The sequence below is a fragment of the Simochromis diagramma genome, unplaced genomic scaffold (assembly GCF_900408965.1).
Source record: "Simochromis diagramma unplaced genomic scaffold, fSimDia1.1 OVJJ01000216.1, whole genome shotgun sequence".
NCBI classification, from domain to species: Eukaryota; Metazoa; Chordata; class Actinopteri; order Cichliformes; family Cichlidae; genus Simochromis; species Simochromis diagramma.
This window is the reverse complement of record NW_024386883.1, coordinates 18,821,228-18,842,753: the sequence shown is the minus strand read 5'-3', so window position 1 is coordinate 18,842,753 and position 21,526 is coordinate 18,821,228. Positions and strand designations below refer to the sequence as shown.

Here is a 21,526-nt window from a genome sequence, read left to right as displayed (position 1 = left end):
GACAAAACCACTCAGAGGCACAAGCCGATCTCTACAGGAAGCTGCAGAGATGTCAGAACGCCTCACGACAGTCAAACCTAAACAGGAGCGCTCTGTACACTTCCTGTCTTCCTGTCACCACGCTGGTTGTGGATAAAATACGTGATGGTTTTTTTTCCACATGGAAGGTTTTAGCTGATACCACAACGAGAGAATGCGAGGTTTTGTTCTGAATGAAGCGTAGCTAACGAATACTTGGATTCTTTGCAGTCAGCGACTGCCTGAAGTCTACAAATGATGGACATCACCAAATGTTGAGTTTCCTCGCTTGATGTTCTCTGTCAGGCTTTGACTGTAGTCACCCACAGTTGTTCCCTGTTTGTGGGTCTCTCTGCATTCTGTTTGCTATTTAATAATGCAAAACCTGCTCTGCTGGATACGAATCAGATGACAAACGTGACAATCGAAGAATATCCCATTTCTTTGCATTGAGAAACTCGTGGATTGGATCTTTTGACGCAAAAGAATCCAAAACCATGGATCTTTAGCAGTTTGTTTTGGGTCGTTATTTGCTGTCTGATCAGGTTTGCTGTGTTTTCTGAGTCTGAGCAGAGAGAACAGCTCTGTACACATCAGAAGTCATCCTGTTTCTATCAGCAGTTCCACTGGCAGCCACACATACAAACTAAATCCACCGTAACTAACAGGTGATGCAGTATACTGAGAATGTGAGTGTTTCTCTCCTACTTCATATTTTTTCACCTTGGTTTCATCTGTCCAAAGATTTTTTTCCAGAACTTTTCTGAAACAGGTTCTTTTACATGTTTTCTTTGGAAAGTGTCATCTGTCCTTAAAACCAGTGGTTTGTGTTGTGAAGCTTCTGTGTTCATGAGGGCGTCTCATTTATCCATAACAATGATAGGCCCACCTCTTTGAGTGTTCTTAACTTGGTTAAATGTTGTGAATGCGTTTTTGTTGGAAACAACGTTGTTATTGAGTTTAGCTGCCGTCTTTGGTCTTTCAGGCCTTTTGGTGTGGCTGGAGAGTTTATTATAAGCAGCTGCAACAACCACCTTGGTTGTTGGTTGGTTGGTTGTTGGGAGGCAACCTGTTTCCAAACAATTGTGATCCAATTCAGGCTGGTAACATATTAAAAAATTCATTTATCATCTATAAATGTACACAGACTGCAAACACAACCCAGCTAACGTAATCTCTAGCAGAGGCAGTCTGTGCCGATGAGCACAGCTCAACCGCAACACAGCTCAACTGCAACACAGCTCTTGGGAACAGGGTCTCGTTTCAATTGGTAGCATCTAGTTGTGTTGTGGTATTCCTGTATAAATGCATGAATGCAGCGTGCCTATGTATAACTCTTCAGGTAAATTACTATCCTGCAGCAACTAAATTTCCGAATATTGTATACTGAATATGATTCAGACAGTAACAGAATTGCAAATTTTGCAAAGTTATCATAAACAGATTGCATGTAATTGCCAAACTGGCCTCATTCAATCGCAAACCGATGAGAGCGACAGCTGTTTGGCTCCGCCTTTTTACTCCTTTATTATCATATGAAGACAGCAGCCGACGGAGTGGTCACAGATCCAAAGGAACCACTTTAGTGCTGCTGTCTCCAACCACTGTTTCCCCCGTGTGGCCGTAGCTTTAGCCTCTGTGCACTCAGAGTGTTAATCTGAAGCATGTTTTCACTATTTCCTCAGCTGAGACTCTGTTTCCAAATCTTTTTTCATGCATTTAAAACCCAGATAAACATGATGTGTTGACTGGTTTATTTATTACAGCAGGGATTCTCGTTTATAAAGTAGAAAGGTAAGACAGAAACTACTCGGAGACGGCATTGCTGAAGAGTTTTTTGGCGGTGGTGGTGGAGTAAGAAACAAACCCATAAATCAAAGCTTCTATATGACTTGCAAAGTGTGATTAATCACTGGCTCTGTGCATATTTTTAGTCTACTGTAAATTACCCTCTAAAGTTTCTTTTAACTGTATTTTAAAGCTAAGATTATAACGAACTCCTCCACTCTTTAAATACACAGTCTTGAACTGGAAGTTGTGTATCTGCTTGAACACTCCGCTTTAAGTTTAAAATGCACAAATAATTACAGGAATACTTATGTGAAAGGTGTAGAAACATCGATTGCAGTGAGGAACTATTACCCAGCTCTGCAGTTCAGCTAAGTACTACTAAACATTCACCTGAGCAAAAAACTAAATTAAAAGTGTGCACACCTGTATTTTCACATTTTTCCTTCCTGTCAAACATGATGAGAAAAGCTAGAAATAAGAAGAAAGTTTAAAAAAAATACACTATAAATTTCTGAAAATCCATATAACAGAACTCCGAAACTGTTTATATGCAATATATAAGAAATCTATATGAGAAAAATCACAACAGGGAGTAAAGTCATGCAAGTTGCATCGGTGAGAGTAACAGAGATTACAGAAGAAGCACAAGAATAAGATGGTAGATGAACCCATGTGTGCTGACAATCTCTAGATGCTGGTGTCATCCCTCGAGTTTGCTCCTGGCGTCATTAATGAATAAATTCACCTGGGTGGTGACCTGCGTTCCCCCCGAGAACAAAGAACACTGAGGCGCTGTACTACAGTTGCACCAGATGGAAATGTTGAAAGAGGCAAGAAAGAAAACCAGCAGCAAAGTTCACTTTAGTTTCAGAGTTCAGCGTCGGGTTATCTGGGAGGAAAGAAACTCCAGGATTTTCTTCGTTTCATGACCAAAGTAGCTTAAAGCTCTTCAAATGACAGGACGTCAGTTCAGAGGAGTTTAATATGGAGAGAAAGATAAATTTACAGTACTGACTTTTTTATCTGAGCGTACGATTGTGTTATTATTCTAAAGTCCTTCTAGAACAGGTTATTCATTCTTGCATTAAAAATAGAAAATCCTGCTTGTGCTGATGCCACATATACTTGTTTAAAAAGAAAAGAATAAAGCTTTGTTTTCAGTTACACTTTGATAGTTTGTTAGTCTACTTGGTAAACGGACTGACTCTTATGTAGCGCTTTCCACACTACCTGAGCACCAGAGCACTTTATACAACATACCTCCCTCCCATACATACAAACACTTTTTTCTATGCTTAAGTGCTTGCTGTCTAACATCCACACAGACTCACACTCCAAAGGATGCATTGGAGAGCAACTCCGAGGATATTTGGCAAACGGGGCTCAAACCACGAGATTACCTGCTCTACCCCATGAGCTACAGTAACTCAGCCAAGGAAAAGCAAAAATGGACACTAGCACTGGACAGTTGTTGATTGGCATTTTTTTCGGGAGGCAAGGACATGAAGACCAGTCTCAATTCCTTCTGTGGCATTCGGTGGTGAATTTATCACAAACAACATGAAAGCATAGATCCATCCTGCCTTGTAGTTTCAGGTCAGGGTGGTGGAGATATTTTTTGGATCCCACCAGCTGAGCCTCTTCAAACACCACAGCGTACCTGAGTATTGTTGGTGACCACGTCTACGTCTTTATAACTCTGTATCACAAAGCTTGGCTATCTAAAACTGGCCTCCAGAGTCACCGGAACTCAATCACATCTCTGATGTGGTGGAATGGCAGAGCTACATCGTTGATGTGCAGCTGACAAATCTGCAGCACGTGTTGGTAGTGATCATGTCAATACTGACCAAAATCTCTGAGGAATGTTTCTAGCATCGCGTTGCATTTCATAAAGACTTAAAGAAACAAGAAGGGGGTCCAACCTGGAAGTAGCAAGGTGTACGTAATGAAGTTGGTGAGAATATTGGTAATTATTTCCTATTATAATGTCCTTGACATTACCCTTGGTAATAAAGTAGTTTGATTAAACTAAGAAGCCATGCTGACATGTTGTCTTTTCATTTAAAATCCCAGCAGTTACTGTATTTGTAACACCAGTGAGCTCGAACTAAAGAAACCTCTGTTCCAGGCAAATGAGCGAATTACCAAATTGAAACTTCAGCTTCCTTTGCTTTATCCCTTGATCTCTGCCACAAGGGTTAATCCCCACTGCATATTAATTACTGCACATTGAACAGAGGCTGGTAATTAATTAAATACATAGTCGTTAATAACATAATGTCATTGTGGCTGATTGACTTGACCGCGTGCTTAGTCTTTATGATAAGCGCTCTTATAAAGACGTGCTCTGTATAGATGGCGTGAATCAGTCCTTCGGTTAACTTCCTTTCTCTGCTACTGAACATTTCTGACGAATCCCTCATTACTGTATATCAGCCCCGTGCTCATTTCTATAGTTTTTGCCTGCCGTGATCGATTTGTATTCTCAGCGAGCTGTGTCACTGGAGGGCAAATAAAAACAGATTAGAGACAACACAATTTAAAACTGTTGTATCTGGACATTAAGAGAGCATGGACTAGACTTTAATCTTACACTTTGCAAAACAAGGGAGTAAAAATTGATCCCATAGAGGTGGTTCGGAGAATACTGAAATGCCTCTTCAAGCCAAAGAAAAAAGCCCTGAATGCCGATGACTGAGAACATCCAGCTCCTCATTACTCTTCGGACTTTTCTCATCGCCTCTCAAATTCAGGGTTTGAGTGCAAGTTTGATGACGGAGTATCACGATGAGTGTTTTCAAACTAAGTAACCCATTTTTTTGGAACCTGACCAACTGTATTTCAGCTCCTTGTCAACTCTGGTAGCACTCGGAACATAAAAGTCACGTCAGTTGGTGGATGTGGCTAAAAAACCGGAGACGCTGTAGCAACTCATTCAGAAGAGAGTCCCACCCTAAAGCATAGCGTGCTTGATCATCTGTTTGACTCTAACAGGGAACATAAATTACAGCATAGCCATTGTATTGCATTCAGTAGGATTTCAAACTAGTGATTAAGGATATAGACTCATCAGCCATGCGTATAATAAAGTTATGTATCAAGAGAGCTCACTCCTGTTTTCTCATGGACTTCTAGGTCAAAACGCTATCAGTTGATGACGATGTATTACTCGCATCACTTTGCTTAGAAGTCGGAGAAGCCCCTGCTCCAAAATCAACACCTTCAGGCTTGATAGATATTAGAAGGCATTTAGCTTTCCTGTTGACAGCTTAAGTGTTTTATTCAATTCAATCTTATTTATACAGCACCAAATCACAACAATAGCTGCCTCAAGGTGCTTTATATTGTATTGTAGACCCTTACATACAGAGAAAAACCCAACAATCATATGACCCCCTATGAGCAAGCACTTTGGCAACAGTGGGAAGGAAAAACTCCCTTTTAACAGGAAGAAACCTCCAACCAGGCTCAGGGAGGGGCGGGGCCATCTGCTGCGACCGGTTGGGGTGAGAGAAGGAAGACAGGATAAAAGACATGCTGTGGAAGAGAGACAGAGGTTAATAACAGATATGATTCAATGCAGAGAGTGAAGAAGAAATACTCAATGCATCATGGGAATCATGAGAATCAGCATAACTAAGGGAGGATTCAGGGTCACCTGGTCCAGCCCTAACTATATGCTTTAGCAAAAAGGAAAGTTTGAAGCCTAATCTTGAAAGTAGAGATAGTGTCTGTCTCCTGAATCCAAACTGGAAGCTGGTTCCACAGAAGAGGGGCCTGAAAACTGAAGGCTCTGCCTCCCATTCTACTTTTAAAGTGTACTTATGTAGTTTTACAGTCAGATGGCACAACAATAGACAAAATGTATTCTTTTAGAACAAAGGTGAGGCTTTCAAACCCAAGAGCTTTATACTAGCTGTCAAGCATGGTGGGGGGGTCGCATCATGCTCTACAGATGTTTTGCTGCCAGTGGTTTTGGCACAAAGTGGATTGAATGATGAAGGAGGACAACTTCACCTCAAATCAACAGAACAAATGAGTGTTCTAACAGGACAAAGATCCCAAACACATGGATATAAAGCAGGCAAACCTCCTAAATCGTAAACTCCTAAAACCTCTAACTCTAATTTGTGACCACATTTAACAGCTGAGTCCATGCAAGGAAACCACACTGCTACTAATTCTGCCACGAGGTGAAAGTAGAAAATACAGAACACGTGATGGAGCGAATTCCAACAAAAGGTGCTGATAAAGAAATATAAAAAGCATAAAATCTAACAAATCACAAGAGGTAGACACAAGAAGGAGGACAGGAATATTTATATACTGAAGGTTGATTGACAAATAACAGCAAGTGGGACTAGACACAAGTGAAAACCATGAAACAAGTAAAATCTGCACAGGATATGAAAAGAAAACTAAGCTTCAAAGTAGAAAACAATCGTAAAGCAAATACCAAACACAGACTAGAGACATTAAAGGTAAAGAAGGATGAAGGTATAAACAGAAAAGACAAGAAAGAGGCAGGAACGGGGAGATACTGAGGGAAATCCAACGGAAACTGACTTTAAATAATCCAAAGGTCAAAGGCTGCTGCTCGTCCTTGTCCTGTATAAATAAATAAAAATGAATACACCGCAAGACGAAGAAGTTTGTTCAGCGTTCAAAGGACCTCAGACATATTCTGTGTCAGTGGAAGGCAGGTTATAAAAAGAAATCCTCCTCTATTACTCCTTCTAAAGGCCTTCCTCCTCTCTCATCTCCGCTCATTCTCCCAGGTTGCTCCTCGGGGAGTCAGACAATGAAATATTTCTCTCTCCCCGGCTTGTATCCGTATTCATTTCCTCTTCACCACCCCTGCGAATTGAAACTTTGTCTCATGCTCTTTCCCATCTCCTTGCCTCTCGTTCTAATATAAAGTGTTTTTCATATTTTAAAAAAATCCAGACTTAAAACAGAAGCTGTGTGTACAGAACAGATGTCAAAGTGAAGAATGCTTCTTTAATGTGATCCTTCCATCAGGCTGTGGGATATTTATGTACTTCCACTTTATAATAATATATTCATCTGCCTGTTATTCGTCTTTTGACTCTTACCTTTATTTCCTTGCTGTCGCCTATTACTTTCGCGGCTGCCACCGCCTCATTTCCCCACAGCGATCAATACAGTTTCATCTCGCTCTCTTTCATGTCTTCCATTCCACTTTTGGACATCCTCATTTCCTCTCTCTCCTTTCTCGGCCCTGCCTCATATCTACAACTACAATCAAAGGTTAATAACTCTTCACACTTCCCCCTCATATTGTCTGCCTTCAGATAACAACTGGTGTGTTTTTTTTTAATGACATCGACTGTAAACTTGCACAGACCGAAGCCTGCAGGCGGCGTCCGCACGCTCCCCGTTGGCTGCGCCTGACTCCTTTGTCCTTGGCCACGGCGCCTTCGCCTGATTAGCTGCCACCGTTTGCAGCGGTCAGAGCTGTTTGGTGTTATAAATATAGTGTAAGCTATGTTGAGTTGGAACGGGCTGCCTTTGTGCTACATAGAAAATCATAGGTTAAATGGCAATCTGGGGCAGTAAGAGTGCTGCTGATCGCTTCGCGGGGCTTTATGATTGGTCACTCGTACACTCTGCTGGAGAGCAGGCCATCCTCTCAATTACCAAGATCAGTGTGAGCAGAAGGTGTGGAGGACAGCGAGGAAGAAGAAAGGAGTGGGTGTGATATTAGAGAGGACAGACAGAGGGGGAGGAGGAGGGGAAATAAGGGCTTGGATGTGCTGTCTTAATTCTTTTCTCTTGGTTGTGATAATGCTCAGATGTGCTAAATGTGCCTGCAGAGGGAGGCCACCTTGAGTCGTGATCTCTTTTGTCATGGCGCTATCTGCTGAATAAATATTTCTTTTTGTTGTTGCAGTTTTGTTCTTTTTCAAACTGCTTAGGCTCGGATTAATGAAACAAAAAGAAAGGGTGACATGGGAGGACGAATGAGGGATGAAAGGAGGGAGATCAGAACCTGGTGTGACAGGGAGAGGTGAATGAAGATCGAGGTAATTGAGGCAAGAAGATGAGGATGAGGAGGAGGGGCAGGGTGAGGATGGAGAGAGAAGACGGCAAATGAAAGCGAGGCGAGAGAAGGGAGAGGAGATTGGAGATGGAGAGGAGGGCAGATGGGATATAAGAAGAAGAGAAAGAGCTGAAGGCAGCGCTCATTGAATCTGTGATTTCTTCACAGATCACAGTGGTCAGCTTGGTTGGCAGCGCCGTGACTTCTGCTCTATAATTTCAGTTTCTGCAGCGCTGTTGCCTCGTGCTGAAGTACTCTAGAGGACAATAAAAACACGAGACAGAGCGGACGTCCACGTGAGAGTTATTTAATACAAAAGGAACAGGTGATTTTAAAGCACCTTTAAGGTCAAGTCCGTTCATTGTGAACGTTCACACTGAGCCTCAAGCAAGTGTTTAAATCTGTCCAAAGCATAAAAAGCAGTCTGAAAATTAATCTGTGGGACAGCTTTGGAGTTTGGCCCCTTCTCTTCTATTGGCCCGCACCGCTGTCACATGACTGCCAAGGCTGTGTCTCTTTGCAGCAGCAAAAACGTCTTGAAGTAAGGCTCAAATTCAGGACGTTCACAGAGTTTTTGTTGTGTGTGGTTATTTATTCTGTTTTCTATAGTTTTGCATCTTGATTGTTTCCATATGATCTCTTCATGCTCTTCTTCTTTACCTTAAAACAGGAAGAATCAGCGCACATCGTCACCGCTGTGAGGCTGGCGTCTTTCTCAGCACTGATTTTTTGTGCCGAGGAGATATGTATTACTCCTAGATTATTGATCAGCTGTTTGTCCTCTATAAGACGCGGTTCTGATTGGATATTATTCCCATTGGTTGTGGTCATGTGACCTATCAGGTGATTTAAGATGGAGCCACCCTGTGTTTCATTATTTGATGACGAACAGGTGTGCTTCACTGCTAGCTTCGATAAAGAAATTGCATTTCTACAGTGTGTAAACTGTTAATCCTCTACACTGCCCTCATCATCCCAACCTGTATGTATAAATGGCTGCACCTGGCTTCCTCCCTGCATTCATCATTCTGCCATCAGCACACGGGGATGTTACGGCCCTAGTGGGCCCTCCTCTTGAAATTGCCCTTGTGTGGGTGTGATGTTGTTCTCTCTCCGCCTCCTCCTCTCTTGCTCCTCCTACCCCTCTGTCTCTCTTTCACTCTGCCCTCTCTCCAGGACGCACCTGCTGCTCATTACCCTCATTTGGCAGCTGGACCCAGTCAGCAATCACCTCTCTGAGGTTACATAGGCTGGGGGAGAACTGTGTGATGTGGGGGTTGGTTTGTTTCTGTGACCCCACACTGTTGTTCTAGGTGTTGGAAAAGACCGCGCGTGTGCCCTGGTTTTGTTTGAGCAGTGGGGAGAGGTGGGGAGAGTAGCTGCATGTGACAGGGTGGGCCTGTGGGCCCTTGGAAGTGTCTCCTTTGGTTGTTTGATCGGTTGTTTCCTTTGTTGTTGTGACCTCTTCTTTCGGTTTTATTGATAAAGCAGTGTTGCCATCTCTTTATGTTAAGATTATCTGTAATAAAACCACATCATATGCTAAACACCTATGTCTGCTTTCCTTTTCATTCTGTTCCAGACCCATTGGTTACCGGTCCCCACACTCACACCCCTAGACCTCCATCGTGGGGACGTAACAGGGATCATCTAATTCTTGGATTTCCCTCTATAATTCTGAGTCTTACACTACGAAGCACTGACTGACCGTGACCGTTATTAAGAAGTGGTTTAAATAGAAGCCGACTGAATTCAGTTCTATTCAGACTCACTTTCATTTTCAGTTTGTTTTGTTCGGCCTAGTTAAAATGATGAACCTGTTAAAATGATGAACCTGTTAGTAGGGATGCACTGAGCTGATGTTTGGATTGGTTTGGATGTCGTGACCACGGGCTGATCTATTCAGTTCAGTTCTATGTTGCTCATGGTTTACTGTGTCATGGATTAGCAGCAGCGCACTGCCAGCAGCTTTTCCTTTACAATATGTTTTTCACCGAATCACAAACTGTGGTCAGGAGAGTTGACATGACGGCTAACACGCTCCCGTCTGCGTCTCGCTCTCTTGCTTTCGCTGCTGTGATGTTCTGTCTGATGCTTGTTGGAAAGGTTTTACTGCACTTACGGCAGCACAACATGTCATCAGCTCGATATTGTTTAACTCCACCGGTCTCTCCAGCTTCACGCTACACCTAACACGTGTGGTTACAAGAGGAGGTGCAGTCGCAGGGAAAGCAGGCAGAAACTAGCCTCATTTTCAAAGGCAGCAGGTGGGCCCTTCTGCCTGTTCCAGAACATACACGGTACAGGAAGACGGATGTAATTTCTTTACTGGCTTTAATATTTTAAGTATTTATTAGGATTTTTAAAAAACTGTTTAGTATTCAGTATTATTTTGGTTTTACTTGCCTGTTGAAGCCTTTGCTTCATCATTAGTGCGTCTAACGGTGCTAACAACGTTAAAATTATAAAAATGTAATCAATACAGGCAGAAGAAGAGGTCCTGGAGTTACTGGAGGGAACGCTGGGTTCCCGACTGTCTCTCACCTTTTTTGTTTCTGTCCATCACCATGGTCTCAGTCCCAGTCCCATTACGCTACCGCGCACGGCGAAGCGCTACAAGATACACGAAGAACCGAGGGACAGATCAGGCTAATGCAAGTCTACCAAAGTTTCCATGAGGACCTTCACGTGTTATTTCATTCAAAGGGAGAAAAAGTTCTTCTCACTGATGCTCCCATTTTGTTTCCGTTCTGCTTTTTTGTTCTCTTCCCCTCCTGCATTCGCTTTCCTTTATATTGCTTCATACATATATTCCCTTTATCTCTCAGTTGGTCGGGATACAAATGAAGCTGCGCTTTCAAATTTGCCAGTGCGGGCGAATCACAAAGGCATTCTTCAGATGCAAAGACACATCCTGTTGACAAGGTATTACCACGCAGATGGATGTAACGGTTATGGCTTTGATGAAGAAGCGGCGGCTCTGGCTGGGATGTGTGTCTGGCTGCCCGAAAATGTGTTAGGGGTTAATATGATATCCTGAAATAGGATTTGATTCCTCGATTGCTACCTGCCAAGGAGCTGGGAGAGATTAGGGTAAGATTAGATTTTAGCCATGCACCAACGAGCTCGCTCGCCTTTTTCTGACATAATTGGATAGTTTGGGCCATATTTCATTCTCAATTGGCTAGTTGTCACCAAAGATGCATCAACAAAGGGGACGAGGGAAGAAAAACTACGCCTGACTATAGACTCTTGCGTTGTGTGGACAGTGACCTGACGACAGGCTTTGGAGTGTCACCTAGGAAACGATGTATTGCATCAGTGATGTAAAAGTATCACTTTCTAATTATTTGAACGAATGATTCAGAAAGGAAGCAGCAGCGATTGATGCTTTCAGTTCATCTCAATGCAAACACCACTGAAATGCTCTTATTAGTTATTTGTCGTTTTCTATTTGACCCCTAAATCCCATCAAAGTCGTCTCCATAGCTTCGCTTGTATCACATGAAGCTCTTTTTATTTCAGTTCTCTTCAAAATCCCCTTTTGTCTCGTTTTTCTCTTACACGCTCTTTTTTTGTCACTCTATTCATCTCAGACTTTCGGACAAAAGTGATCCTCTTTCATTTTTTCCATACTGTGTTTTTTCTTAATATCCCCCCCCCCCCTCCTCCCAGTTTCATATACTTTCAAACTCTTTCACTGTCACTCGCGTCTCTTTTGTTCTCACCCCCTCTTATTCTTTAATCTTCACACTCCATACTTTTGTCACCCCTTTTCTTTCTCCAGATTTTCTCATTTTCACTTCACAGTCTTTCCACCGCTGTCCCTCTCATTCAATTCAGATCAAAGAATACCATTGTGCTATATAGATAGAAAGATCATGCATATAACATTTACTGCAACAATATGAACATTTTCCGTCTAAAGAGCACTGCAGTCTGCTTAATGCTGGAAAGTCTGCTGTAGCTGGAGTGCTGCTGTGTTAAGGCCAAACCTCTGTAACTGCTGGGGTCATGGTAGGTTAATCCAGTGGTTGCAAATGGTGTACTGGACCGCCTCGAGGCATGTTGATGCGCCTTGAGGCAAGTCCAAGTATGTTCCTAAAAAGAATAATGGAAACTCTGCAGTCATGTGATAAAGAAAGTTTTCACAAGACTCTGCATTTGAGGGGTAAATAACAGCTACATGCTGTCAATCAAATGTAGCTGAACAGCTGATCATCAGGAAGTGTGAGCACCTCTACAAAAGCAGAAGTTTTGGTTGTTTGCAGGTGTGAAGCATTCAGGTGTGCATTACCAAAGCCATAATCTTTAAGTTACTATAATGCTACAATGAATTCAACCCAAAGTCAGACCACAAGTTTGATCAGGAGCAGGACAATGATCCCAAGAACAGCAGGAAATCTGCAGCAGAAATCAAGGTGTTACCATGGCCCAGCCAAAGTCCAGACCTCTGATTGAAAGGAACTAAATGAAAACTAAAGAAGAGTGGCCCAAAATCTCTCCACGATGATTCACATTTCACTTTGTGGGTTTAGGGTAAAGTAAAGATCCACATATATTCTTATCATCTCAAAAACAAAAGGACTTTAACACTAAAAGGTATGTAAGAGTGTTTCTCTGAAGGATACATTTTATAGTTTCTGAAACTGTTTGTTTGGCATGTAGTTAAAAATGCAACCCACTGCTAAATGGTGTCTACATGAACACGTGGATGTTGAGAGGTTAATAAGCGAAGAAAGAAGATTCTTGTCTGTTGACAGCATTATCTAAGCTACATCTTTTATTACTTCAGCTGGACTGAGGTATTAACAGCTCTAAGCCTTAGCCAACTTCTTCTGGAGGGGAGATGATGCACTAACGCTTAGATGGTGACAAGCAAGCTGAAATCACTGGATCTGAACCAAAGACTGTTATTTGCTTTCTGTTGGATAAGGTGGAAGAAGACGAAGTACATGCTAAAACAGGACTGTCAGAAATGACTACTCGTTGGAACTGTTCATAGACAAGTGTTTTAACACACCACGTATTGTTTTTTGGGCTTTAGCCTAAACCTAGTTCCAATGAAGGAAAATATTAATGCTTCAGTTGACCATGAATTTTTGGAGTTTTCAAACAAGGTCCAAAAAGGAAATGTTGGACGAGTTTGGTGTGGAAGAACTTGATTGACCCACATAGAGCCCTGATCTCAACCCCATCAGACACTGTTGGGATGAACGAGAACAGAGATTGTGAGTGTCCCACGTTGGTGTCTGACCTCAGAAATGCTCTTCTGGATGAACGGGCAAACATTTCCACAGACACTTTAAAATCTTGTAGAAAGCCTTCCCAGGAGAGTGGAAGCTGTTGTAGCTGCACAAGGCTCAATTTGAATGGGATGTCGTAAATGCTCCTGTAGGTGTAATGTGTAGATAGGCTCACGCAATACTGCTGTCTATATAGTGCATGTGATAAAGCAAAATAAACAGCTTGCTGATGGCCTAACTGTCCTGCTGCCTGGGTTAATCTATGGGATGCCATTAGCTTACTTTGTTTAGGTTGTTTTGCATGGCCAGAACAGTTAAACATGTTACATATAGAGTAAAGAAACGGTCCACTTACTTCGATACACCGAATTTTAGTTGTAAGAATCAATGTTTAGGTAGCAGCATTACAAAAAGAAAGTTCTCGTCCTTTGTGTCCTTTGCTGCAGTGCAAAAACAACACCCTACTTCAAGTATTGAGGAAAAATGTCGGTAAAAGCTCACAACCAAGGACACCTTGACAGAGAACCTGTGCTGCTAAAACGCATCGAGTAGATGGAGCCAAATAAAATGAGGAAGTACTGCCAAGCTGCTTTTTCACTTTTGGGATTGATATGGAAAGCTAGAAGATGAACAATACCAATGAAAGCAGTGAGCTTTATTTGTAGAAAATAATTAAGTAATTGACCAGGTTGCAACAACGAGAAACTCCACACTGAACACATTTTGCATAACGTACAGCACCAGGGTTTGTTTGAAACAGCTGTTCTGATTCAGTCACAGTAAAAACAGCACGGCAACATCCCCACGAGTATGACAAACTGGTGGTTGACTGCATTGAGTGTACAAGACTATCAACCTATGGATGACTAGTTTTGATGGCAAGCCAATTGCACAGGTTGCCCGGTGGGAGGTAGCATGCCTCCAAACAATCCTGGTCCAACTTGGACTGAGTGCAGTCACTCTCAGACAGATTAGTGAAGGTTTGCAAAAATTTGCCAGACAGATTGCCAACTGGCTGGGTTCAGTTCATGTGAATTTCTGTTTAATGCGAATTTCTGTGTATGCAAACAGCAACAGATTTGCAACAGATGGGAACAGATGAGCGATTTATAACAGTTAATTGGCAGATTACAGATTGCTTTTAACTGCCAATTTGACCAATTACAAACTGATAGTCGACTGACTCCATCCTATTGTTGCTTTGACTGTTGCAACACACCAGGACTTGCTTTGACCTGGTTCTCATCTTCATGGCAGCTGTTTCAAAGACAATGAGAGCGAAGTTCATTGCACACAGGTGCCATTGTCTCCAACCACTGGTTTCTGGATCACGACTGTAGATATAGGGCATCAGGGGATTGACTTTTTGCCTTTAAGAAAGTATATAAGTCTGTACTGAGTGTGTTTAGCAGGGCTGGAAGTTAAACTTGTTTACATTATGAGCTACCTTGCATAAAAAAGTGCTCTGATTGATCTATAATTAATAATGTAAGCATGCGGATGTGCTGAGAAAACTGCAACATTTTTATGGTGGCACTCTAAAAAACAGCAACTGAGTTTCTATATCTGTTCGGTTTAAGACAAACACAACTTGGTCTGGAAGGTTAAAATTAGATTTTCCTTTGGGGCAAAACTACTTTGTAAAGGTCAGCATACTTTCTGATGCCCTCAGTCTCTGGACAGCATCACACTGTTTCCTTAATCAGGGTCATAACTTTACAGATATTTGTAATACACCTTTAAATCTATCTGATTTAAGAATTTAAATTAGTTTTGACTGTAATGTCCTCTTCTCCATGCACATTACAAATAAATGAAGCAGGGCCAGAAACTTCTACTCAGCTTGCGCATTACTAATGGGATGGAAACGCCACAAGGCATTCTAGGTCTGTTGCTGTTTACGTTATACCTAGTGAGTAATGACCTTTTTTTTTTTTTTTAAATGTAGTTTTATATAAACTTTGCCCGGTGAAGCACCTCCGCGATAAGCTGTGGCATCACCCAGGAGGATACGCACAGAGAAACAGACCTAAATAGCCTCTGGTTTACAGAATTACAAACGAGCTTCTTGGGCGGACACGAATGAGAAGTGAAAAAGTCTGTATCTCAGTAAAGGCAAATAAGACTCACTTCTCCATCAAACACACCCACCCACACACTCGCAGCGTTTGTTCTGGTTGATTAGCGTTCTGCTACTGTAGAGTACACGTGGGCGGATCTGTGATGGGAAGTGGAGCAAATTTAATGGTTGCAATAGGAGAGTGAGAAAGACACCAATCAGTTTCTACACACCCCGTCAGTCCTGAGGAGAGGTCTAATCAGGTAAAATAGGTGAACAAACATTATTAATAAACAAGAGCTCAACAGAAAAAGGCTACCCTCGCTGACCAGTATTAATCTTGACCGTGTGGACGTTATCTCTTCTTGTTCCAACTTTCCTTTTTCCCCTTCGGAGACATCCCTACGTCCCGTTATCCACAGTCACACCAGGCATCCGTCTCGCTCACTTTCTGCTCTGATTGACTGTCATCACATCTGACAGCACAGACGGGAGAAAGATGATAAACAAGACGTTTACACCACGGAGACATCCACGCCTCACACACATGCAAACACACACCATGTACACCGTGGAGAGGAACGACGAAGTACGGAGCCACACACTCAGTCTGAGCTGAATTTGACTGATAGCTGATAACCTAAAGCTGTTCTACCTCAAAATCTTTCATCATAGTCATCATCTGGCTTTAAGCGGTTTATTCTGAACATGTTCATTGTTTTACAACAGTTCACTGTTCAATTTTACAAGGAGGGACCTGCGAGGCAGAATTAATCAGGATTTTCTTTGGGGAAAAATGTCAGGGAACTGGTACTGTCATGTGAACGAGCGTGTGGCGATCAAAGTGTGAAGGATGTCAAAATCACAGCTTCATTTAAATGCGGGTAAAAAGGCGAAGGAAACAAAAACCCGAAAACAACAATGGAGCCGAACAGGAACAAACGACGACTGGAGAGTCACACACCATGAGAGGACCCGACATGAACACAGGAGGAGATTAGGGCAGAGTGGACACACCTGGAGCACACAGCTGAACAGACTCATCACTGATGAGGACGTGAAACTGACCCTGAATCAAAATGATACAGGAAGTGACTAGCTCAGAGACTAAGACTAAGACATGAACTTGTCAGAAGAGACGGGGAAAACAGAAAACGATGGAGACAGAACACAGGGACACGACTGGGACATGACTTCACATAGGTGATACCAATCACAGAGACGAGATTAGGACAGACTGGAAACGAAGGGGAACTAACATGAACAAGAACCAAGACATATACATAACAAAAGTCAAAGGGTTTCAGGACCTTGAAAATATCTAATTCCAGATAACCAAACCAAAAATCCAGAGCAGGCTTCAAATAGTGCGTCAGAGACCCAGGACCATGACAATTAATGGGAGAATGTCAGGGAACTAGTATCGCCAAGATTTAACCACTTTTTATTAAAAATGGAATATTCTCTCAGAATAATCATATTAGCTGTTTTAATTTTTATTGCTGTACCACTTAAGTACTGCAGTAAAACAACTCACAAGTGCCTCAATCCTGCATTCTCTTTAATGGCCTGCAGGGGGCGACTTTTCTAGTTGCAAAATAAGCCTGATTGTGTAGACGTCTGTGTGAAAAAGGCTCTCAGCTCCTTTTAACTGTTATGTGAGTAAAAACCTCGTGTTTTGTGATATGTTTGTGGTCTCGGTTATACTCTGAAGTCTTACTGAATACAAGAGGGTGATCATTTTTGCAACTTATTGGTATTATTAAAGTCAGAAAGGGCATAAAAGCAGTGTAATCTTTACGCTCCTGCCATAGGAGTGCAGTTGAAGTGTACCTCAGTTTTGTCAATCCGATTCACATTCATTCAAATGCTTTTCCATTAATTAATTCCCATAAATTAATTTGTGCCATCTGTGCGGTGTACCGATGTGATGGATTGATCTGGTTTTCTGTGAGCACTTTATTTCACTACACTGCTGCAGTATTTGTGAACTTTGACGTGAACTCAGGGTACATCTGTTCATGTATTGCATGAGACCGAGTGCTTGCTGTGTGCCGTGGAAAGACTCACCGCAGCTCTTTGAACGGCTCAGCTCTGACATGTGGCGTCTCCACTGATTTGCTGAACACGGCTCCTTCGGCCCCTGAAATCACAAAACACAGAATCAAACCACAAACCCCTCCTGTCCGATCAATGGACATAATCTCCAACACTCTGCTGATCTATACGGCTCCAGTCAGCGGGCACAGCGGCCCTCGGCTCAGCTCGCATCACTGATATAGTAGACACACACACGGATACACACATTTGAGATGAAAAAAAGAAGAAGCAACAATCGGGGCAAATAATAATGTAAAAATAAGCTTTGTTTGCTGTTTAGATTCCTTCAGCTTTTCTTCATCACCTCCTCTAAGCTGTGAAGTGACTCTCAGTGAGAGAAAGAAGCAACTGCTCTTGTTTCATGAAGGAACCCAGTGTGTGTGTTTCAGACATCAACATTATTGAAAAAAGAGAAAACACAAGAGACTGTTACCCAGAAATGAAGTCCCCTCCAAAGTCGAAACTTTATTAATAACCCACAATTTCACTGTTCTCAGAACTCATATATACTTCCCTCTATCTTTAGACTCACTGTTTGGAAAAGCAGAAGTAAACTTATTGGTGTAAAGTTCAGTAGTTCTGCAGAGAGCTGTGGTTCCCAAATGACATGCCAATAAAAAAAACAACAACTTCAACTTATAACTGCACAAAAAGTTGTAAATGATTTACACACACACACATTTCCCCTAACAAACCACCAGTGCAGACAAACTAAGGACCAGCTCAAGAGAAAAGCTGCTGGTCTTGTGGTTTCACCCAAACTGGACACGCCAACAGCACTCAGTCCCAGTTTACCATCTACTGGAAGGTGTTGGCTAATGCTAACATGTTGCTTAGCACACACCTGGACAGCAACCATCTCTTCTTTCAAACATCCCAAGTCTTAAACTCAAACATGTCTGCCCCTGGCTCTGATTCTACTGGACGCCGCTTCCTGTTTAAAGGGAGTTCTTCCTCCCCACCATTGCCAAGCGCTGCTCATAATGGATTGGTGGTTCATTGGGGTTCTTTTTCTTTGATGTACAATATAAACATCTTACTACACTCGGATCTTAATCGGACATAGCAAGAGTGATTGTTGAACTGAGGGAAAGTTTTTGCTCAGATAATGTGCTTAACAGACTTTGTTTTGGTATAAAATGCATTGAACAGGTTGAGAATTGCGGTGATAACATGAACTGCAAAGAAGTGTGATTGCCAAGCTTCTCCTGGGTACCAAGAACGTAGGAAGTATTTTCTAAATCTTCCATCTGAGCCTGAGAAACACTAATCTCAACATCTTTTATGTAACACTGACCAGGCCTTTGTAAGATGGGAATGATGCCAGCTCTTATTCTTGACTCCAGGCTGTTTCTTATGTTAGACTCCTGAAGAACTGAGAAAAACATAAATGTTATTTTTGTTTTCTGATTTTCTTTGGATGGACAAAAATAACACCGATATGTGGATTCACACTCACGACTAACTTTTTGCATTTTTATGACGTGTATTAAAAACGACAGCCTAAACGAGGCCATCAGCTAAGCCATATTCTGGTTGTTTCTGACATTCTGAGTTCCTAAATCTCCTGCATATGACTTATAGTGCAGTGCTTGTTAAAATACAAAGTAATGCTCAGGTGGTCCTCAACCCTGGGCCCTGATCGATCGTAGCACCAATATAGCAGCAGCAGCGGGTCGTGTAAACTGGAGCATTCAGGGACATCAAATCAGCCAAGCATCAGGTGCAGATCAATGGGCATGACTAAATACATTTCAAAACATTTTGACACGCTTCTGGAACCCCAAACACTCCTCGCTGTGAGACAGGCTTTTTAAGTACCACGACAGATGAGGACTAAAAGAAAAAAATTCCAATTATGTGAGACACAATATTTGCAGACATTTAACCTCAATTCAGAGCGATAGAGTGTGTTTGTACAGGTGAAGCCAGCGTCCCTCTCAACTCGTCAAATCTTTGACATTTCTATTATGAGACTGTCAAACCTACAAGAGACCAAAAGGTAACAGGTGATGACAGATACAGTACTGGAGCCACATTCTGCTCCTCCTCCTTTTCTGACTCTGAGGAAGACCATCATTTACAAAATGAACACCATGTTCATCAAGTTCAATAAAACACAAGACTTATGACTAAGACCAGAAAGTCATCAGGAAAATTACTTAAATCCATTGGTTATAAAAAAGTTGTTCCCTGTTCAGAGCAGTCTGGCCATTCTCCTCTGACCGCTGACATCAACAGGACATTTTCTCCTAGAGAACCTCCGCTCGCCGGATACCTTCTTCTTTTCAGACCATTCTCCATAAATCCCAGAAATGATAGTGTTTGTGCCAGACAGGGATCTACTGGGATTTTCAAACACCCATGCCACCTTTCAAAGTCTCTTAAATCTTTCTCACTCTGACGCTCATTTTGAACTTTAGCAGGTTGTCTTGATCACGTCTACATGCATAAATTCATGAGCTGCTGCCAAGTGAGTGGCTGATAATTGCTTCGAAGAGCAGTTGAAAAGGTGTGCCTAATAAATTGGCTGGTAAATGTATATGACTTTAATGTCAATTTTTTTGCTACATTCTTTGTCCTCATAAACATAAACAAAGAGCATAAAACAGCTCAAATATATCAAATGAAGGGTTTCGTTATTTAAATAATTAACCATGAAGTTAAATATACTTGGTATAAATCAATGTATACCCATCAAGTAGGTTTCATTTGAACGGTTTCCATTACATTTACTGCTTTTAACAACTCTATATACTGTATTTTTCAGACTAAAAAGGCGCACCGGATTGTAAGGCGCATTAAGCGAAACAAAACAGTCAGATAAGTCAAACTTTTCTCAACTCATTCTTCTTGCCTCCTCCACTTCCGTACCATTGATTCATTAATGTTGAATTATCTGGCAGCTGCTCTATTCCCATGTTGTTGCAGTATATTAATGGCTAACCTCGTATTGTGGATGGATGATCTGAAGTTTGGTCCGTTTACAACATCCTACGTTGCGATTGCATTTGTCCATAACCATCGGGAACGCTCACGTTAACAAGTGGAAAAAGCTTAGCGTTCATCCTCCAGCTTCACTGTGTTTATGCTATGCTAACATAGCTGTGTAGCTAGCTAACGTAGCACATCATTATATACCAGCTAGCCCAACTTCAGTAACCCTACAAACGTCACTGCTGTTTAGTTTTCTGTCTTCATTTATGTTGGAAGTGACAGCAGAGCTGTACGTCTTAATTTTTTCAGAAATCTCTCAGTCAGAACATGCTATATCATGTTTAGATGAAAACTAGCGAGCTAACTCCCTGCTAACTTCAAACTCAGTTAAATCTAATAAATTCTGTTTTAATGACAATAATGATGGATTGCATTTATATAGCGCTTTTCAGGGCCCTCAAAGCGCTTTACAATTCCACTATTCATTCACTCTCACATTCACACACTGGTGGAGGCAGCTACAGTTGTAGCCACAGCTGCCCTGGGGCAGACTCACAGAAGCGGGGTTGCCATATCGCGCCATCATTTTCATGGATGCCTGGATGCTAAAATTAATTGTTACACCTGGTAAAGCAGCAACGCTGATCATTTTAATAAAGACGAAAGAATTTAGACAGTTTTTAACTCTCAGTGATGCTGCAGTGTTCGTTTGACTTTGGGACCTGAAGGGACGGAGTTTTAGACCCAGGATACTCCGCGAGGCTCCTGACTATGGTAGCTGTAACGCTCCAACAATCCATCAAGAGGTGCGGCTTCGTAGCTTACCAAAGTCGTACAAAAACATTTTTTGACAGATTTTTTGAGCGCCTTCTACCACATAAAATCGGTTCGAGGTCAGTAAGCACAACCAGAATTCATACATAAGGCGCACCGGATTATAAGCCGCACTGTCGATTTTTGAGAAAATTAAAGGATATTAAGTGCGTCGTGGAAAATATGGTATACAGATTAGTGAGCATTTTGGGCATAAATATTTGAGTGTACACTGGCATTCTTTTATATACAGAAAGAAGCCATTTCTTAGTAAATATAAAGAATATATGCTGCTAATGTTGGTAGAAACAAAGTGCAACACTAGTTTTGAAGCTACTGAAAGTCTTTAACGGCACACTCACCTGTACAGAAACAGATTAGTTTGTTCGATGTGTATTTTTTATTTAAAAGGCATTTAATGCACAAAACTCCCCGATGTGTGGATGTTTACACTCCTGGTCCTTCGAGAACCTTTTTCATTACGCAGATCAACCT

The 21,526-nt window shown here is 41.9% G+C and overlaps 1 protein-coding gene across 7 annotated transcripts in view; it reads right to left on the bottom strand.

Moving 5' to 3' along the window:
- Positions 1–21,526, bottom strand: part of sgcd (sarcoglycan, delta (dystrophin-associated glycoprotein)) — a 399,067-nt gene that overhangs the window by 10,269 nt on the left and 367,272 nt on the right. For all 7 annotated transcript variants that reach the window (XM_040032548.1, XM_040032550.1, XM_040032549.1 and 4 more), the window contains one exon: positions 17,252–17,324. In XM_040032548.1, coding sequence (XP_039888482.1) covers positions 17,252–17,324 — 73 coding nt within the window. The remainder of the gene's footprint in view (positions 1–17,251; positions 17,325–21,526) is intronic.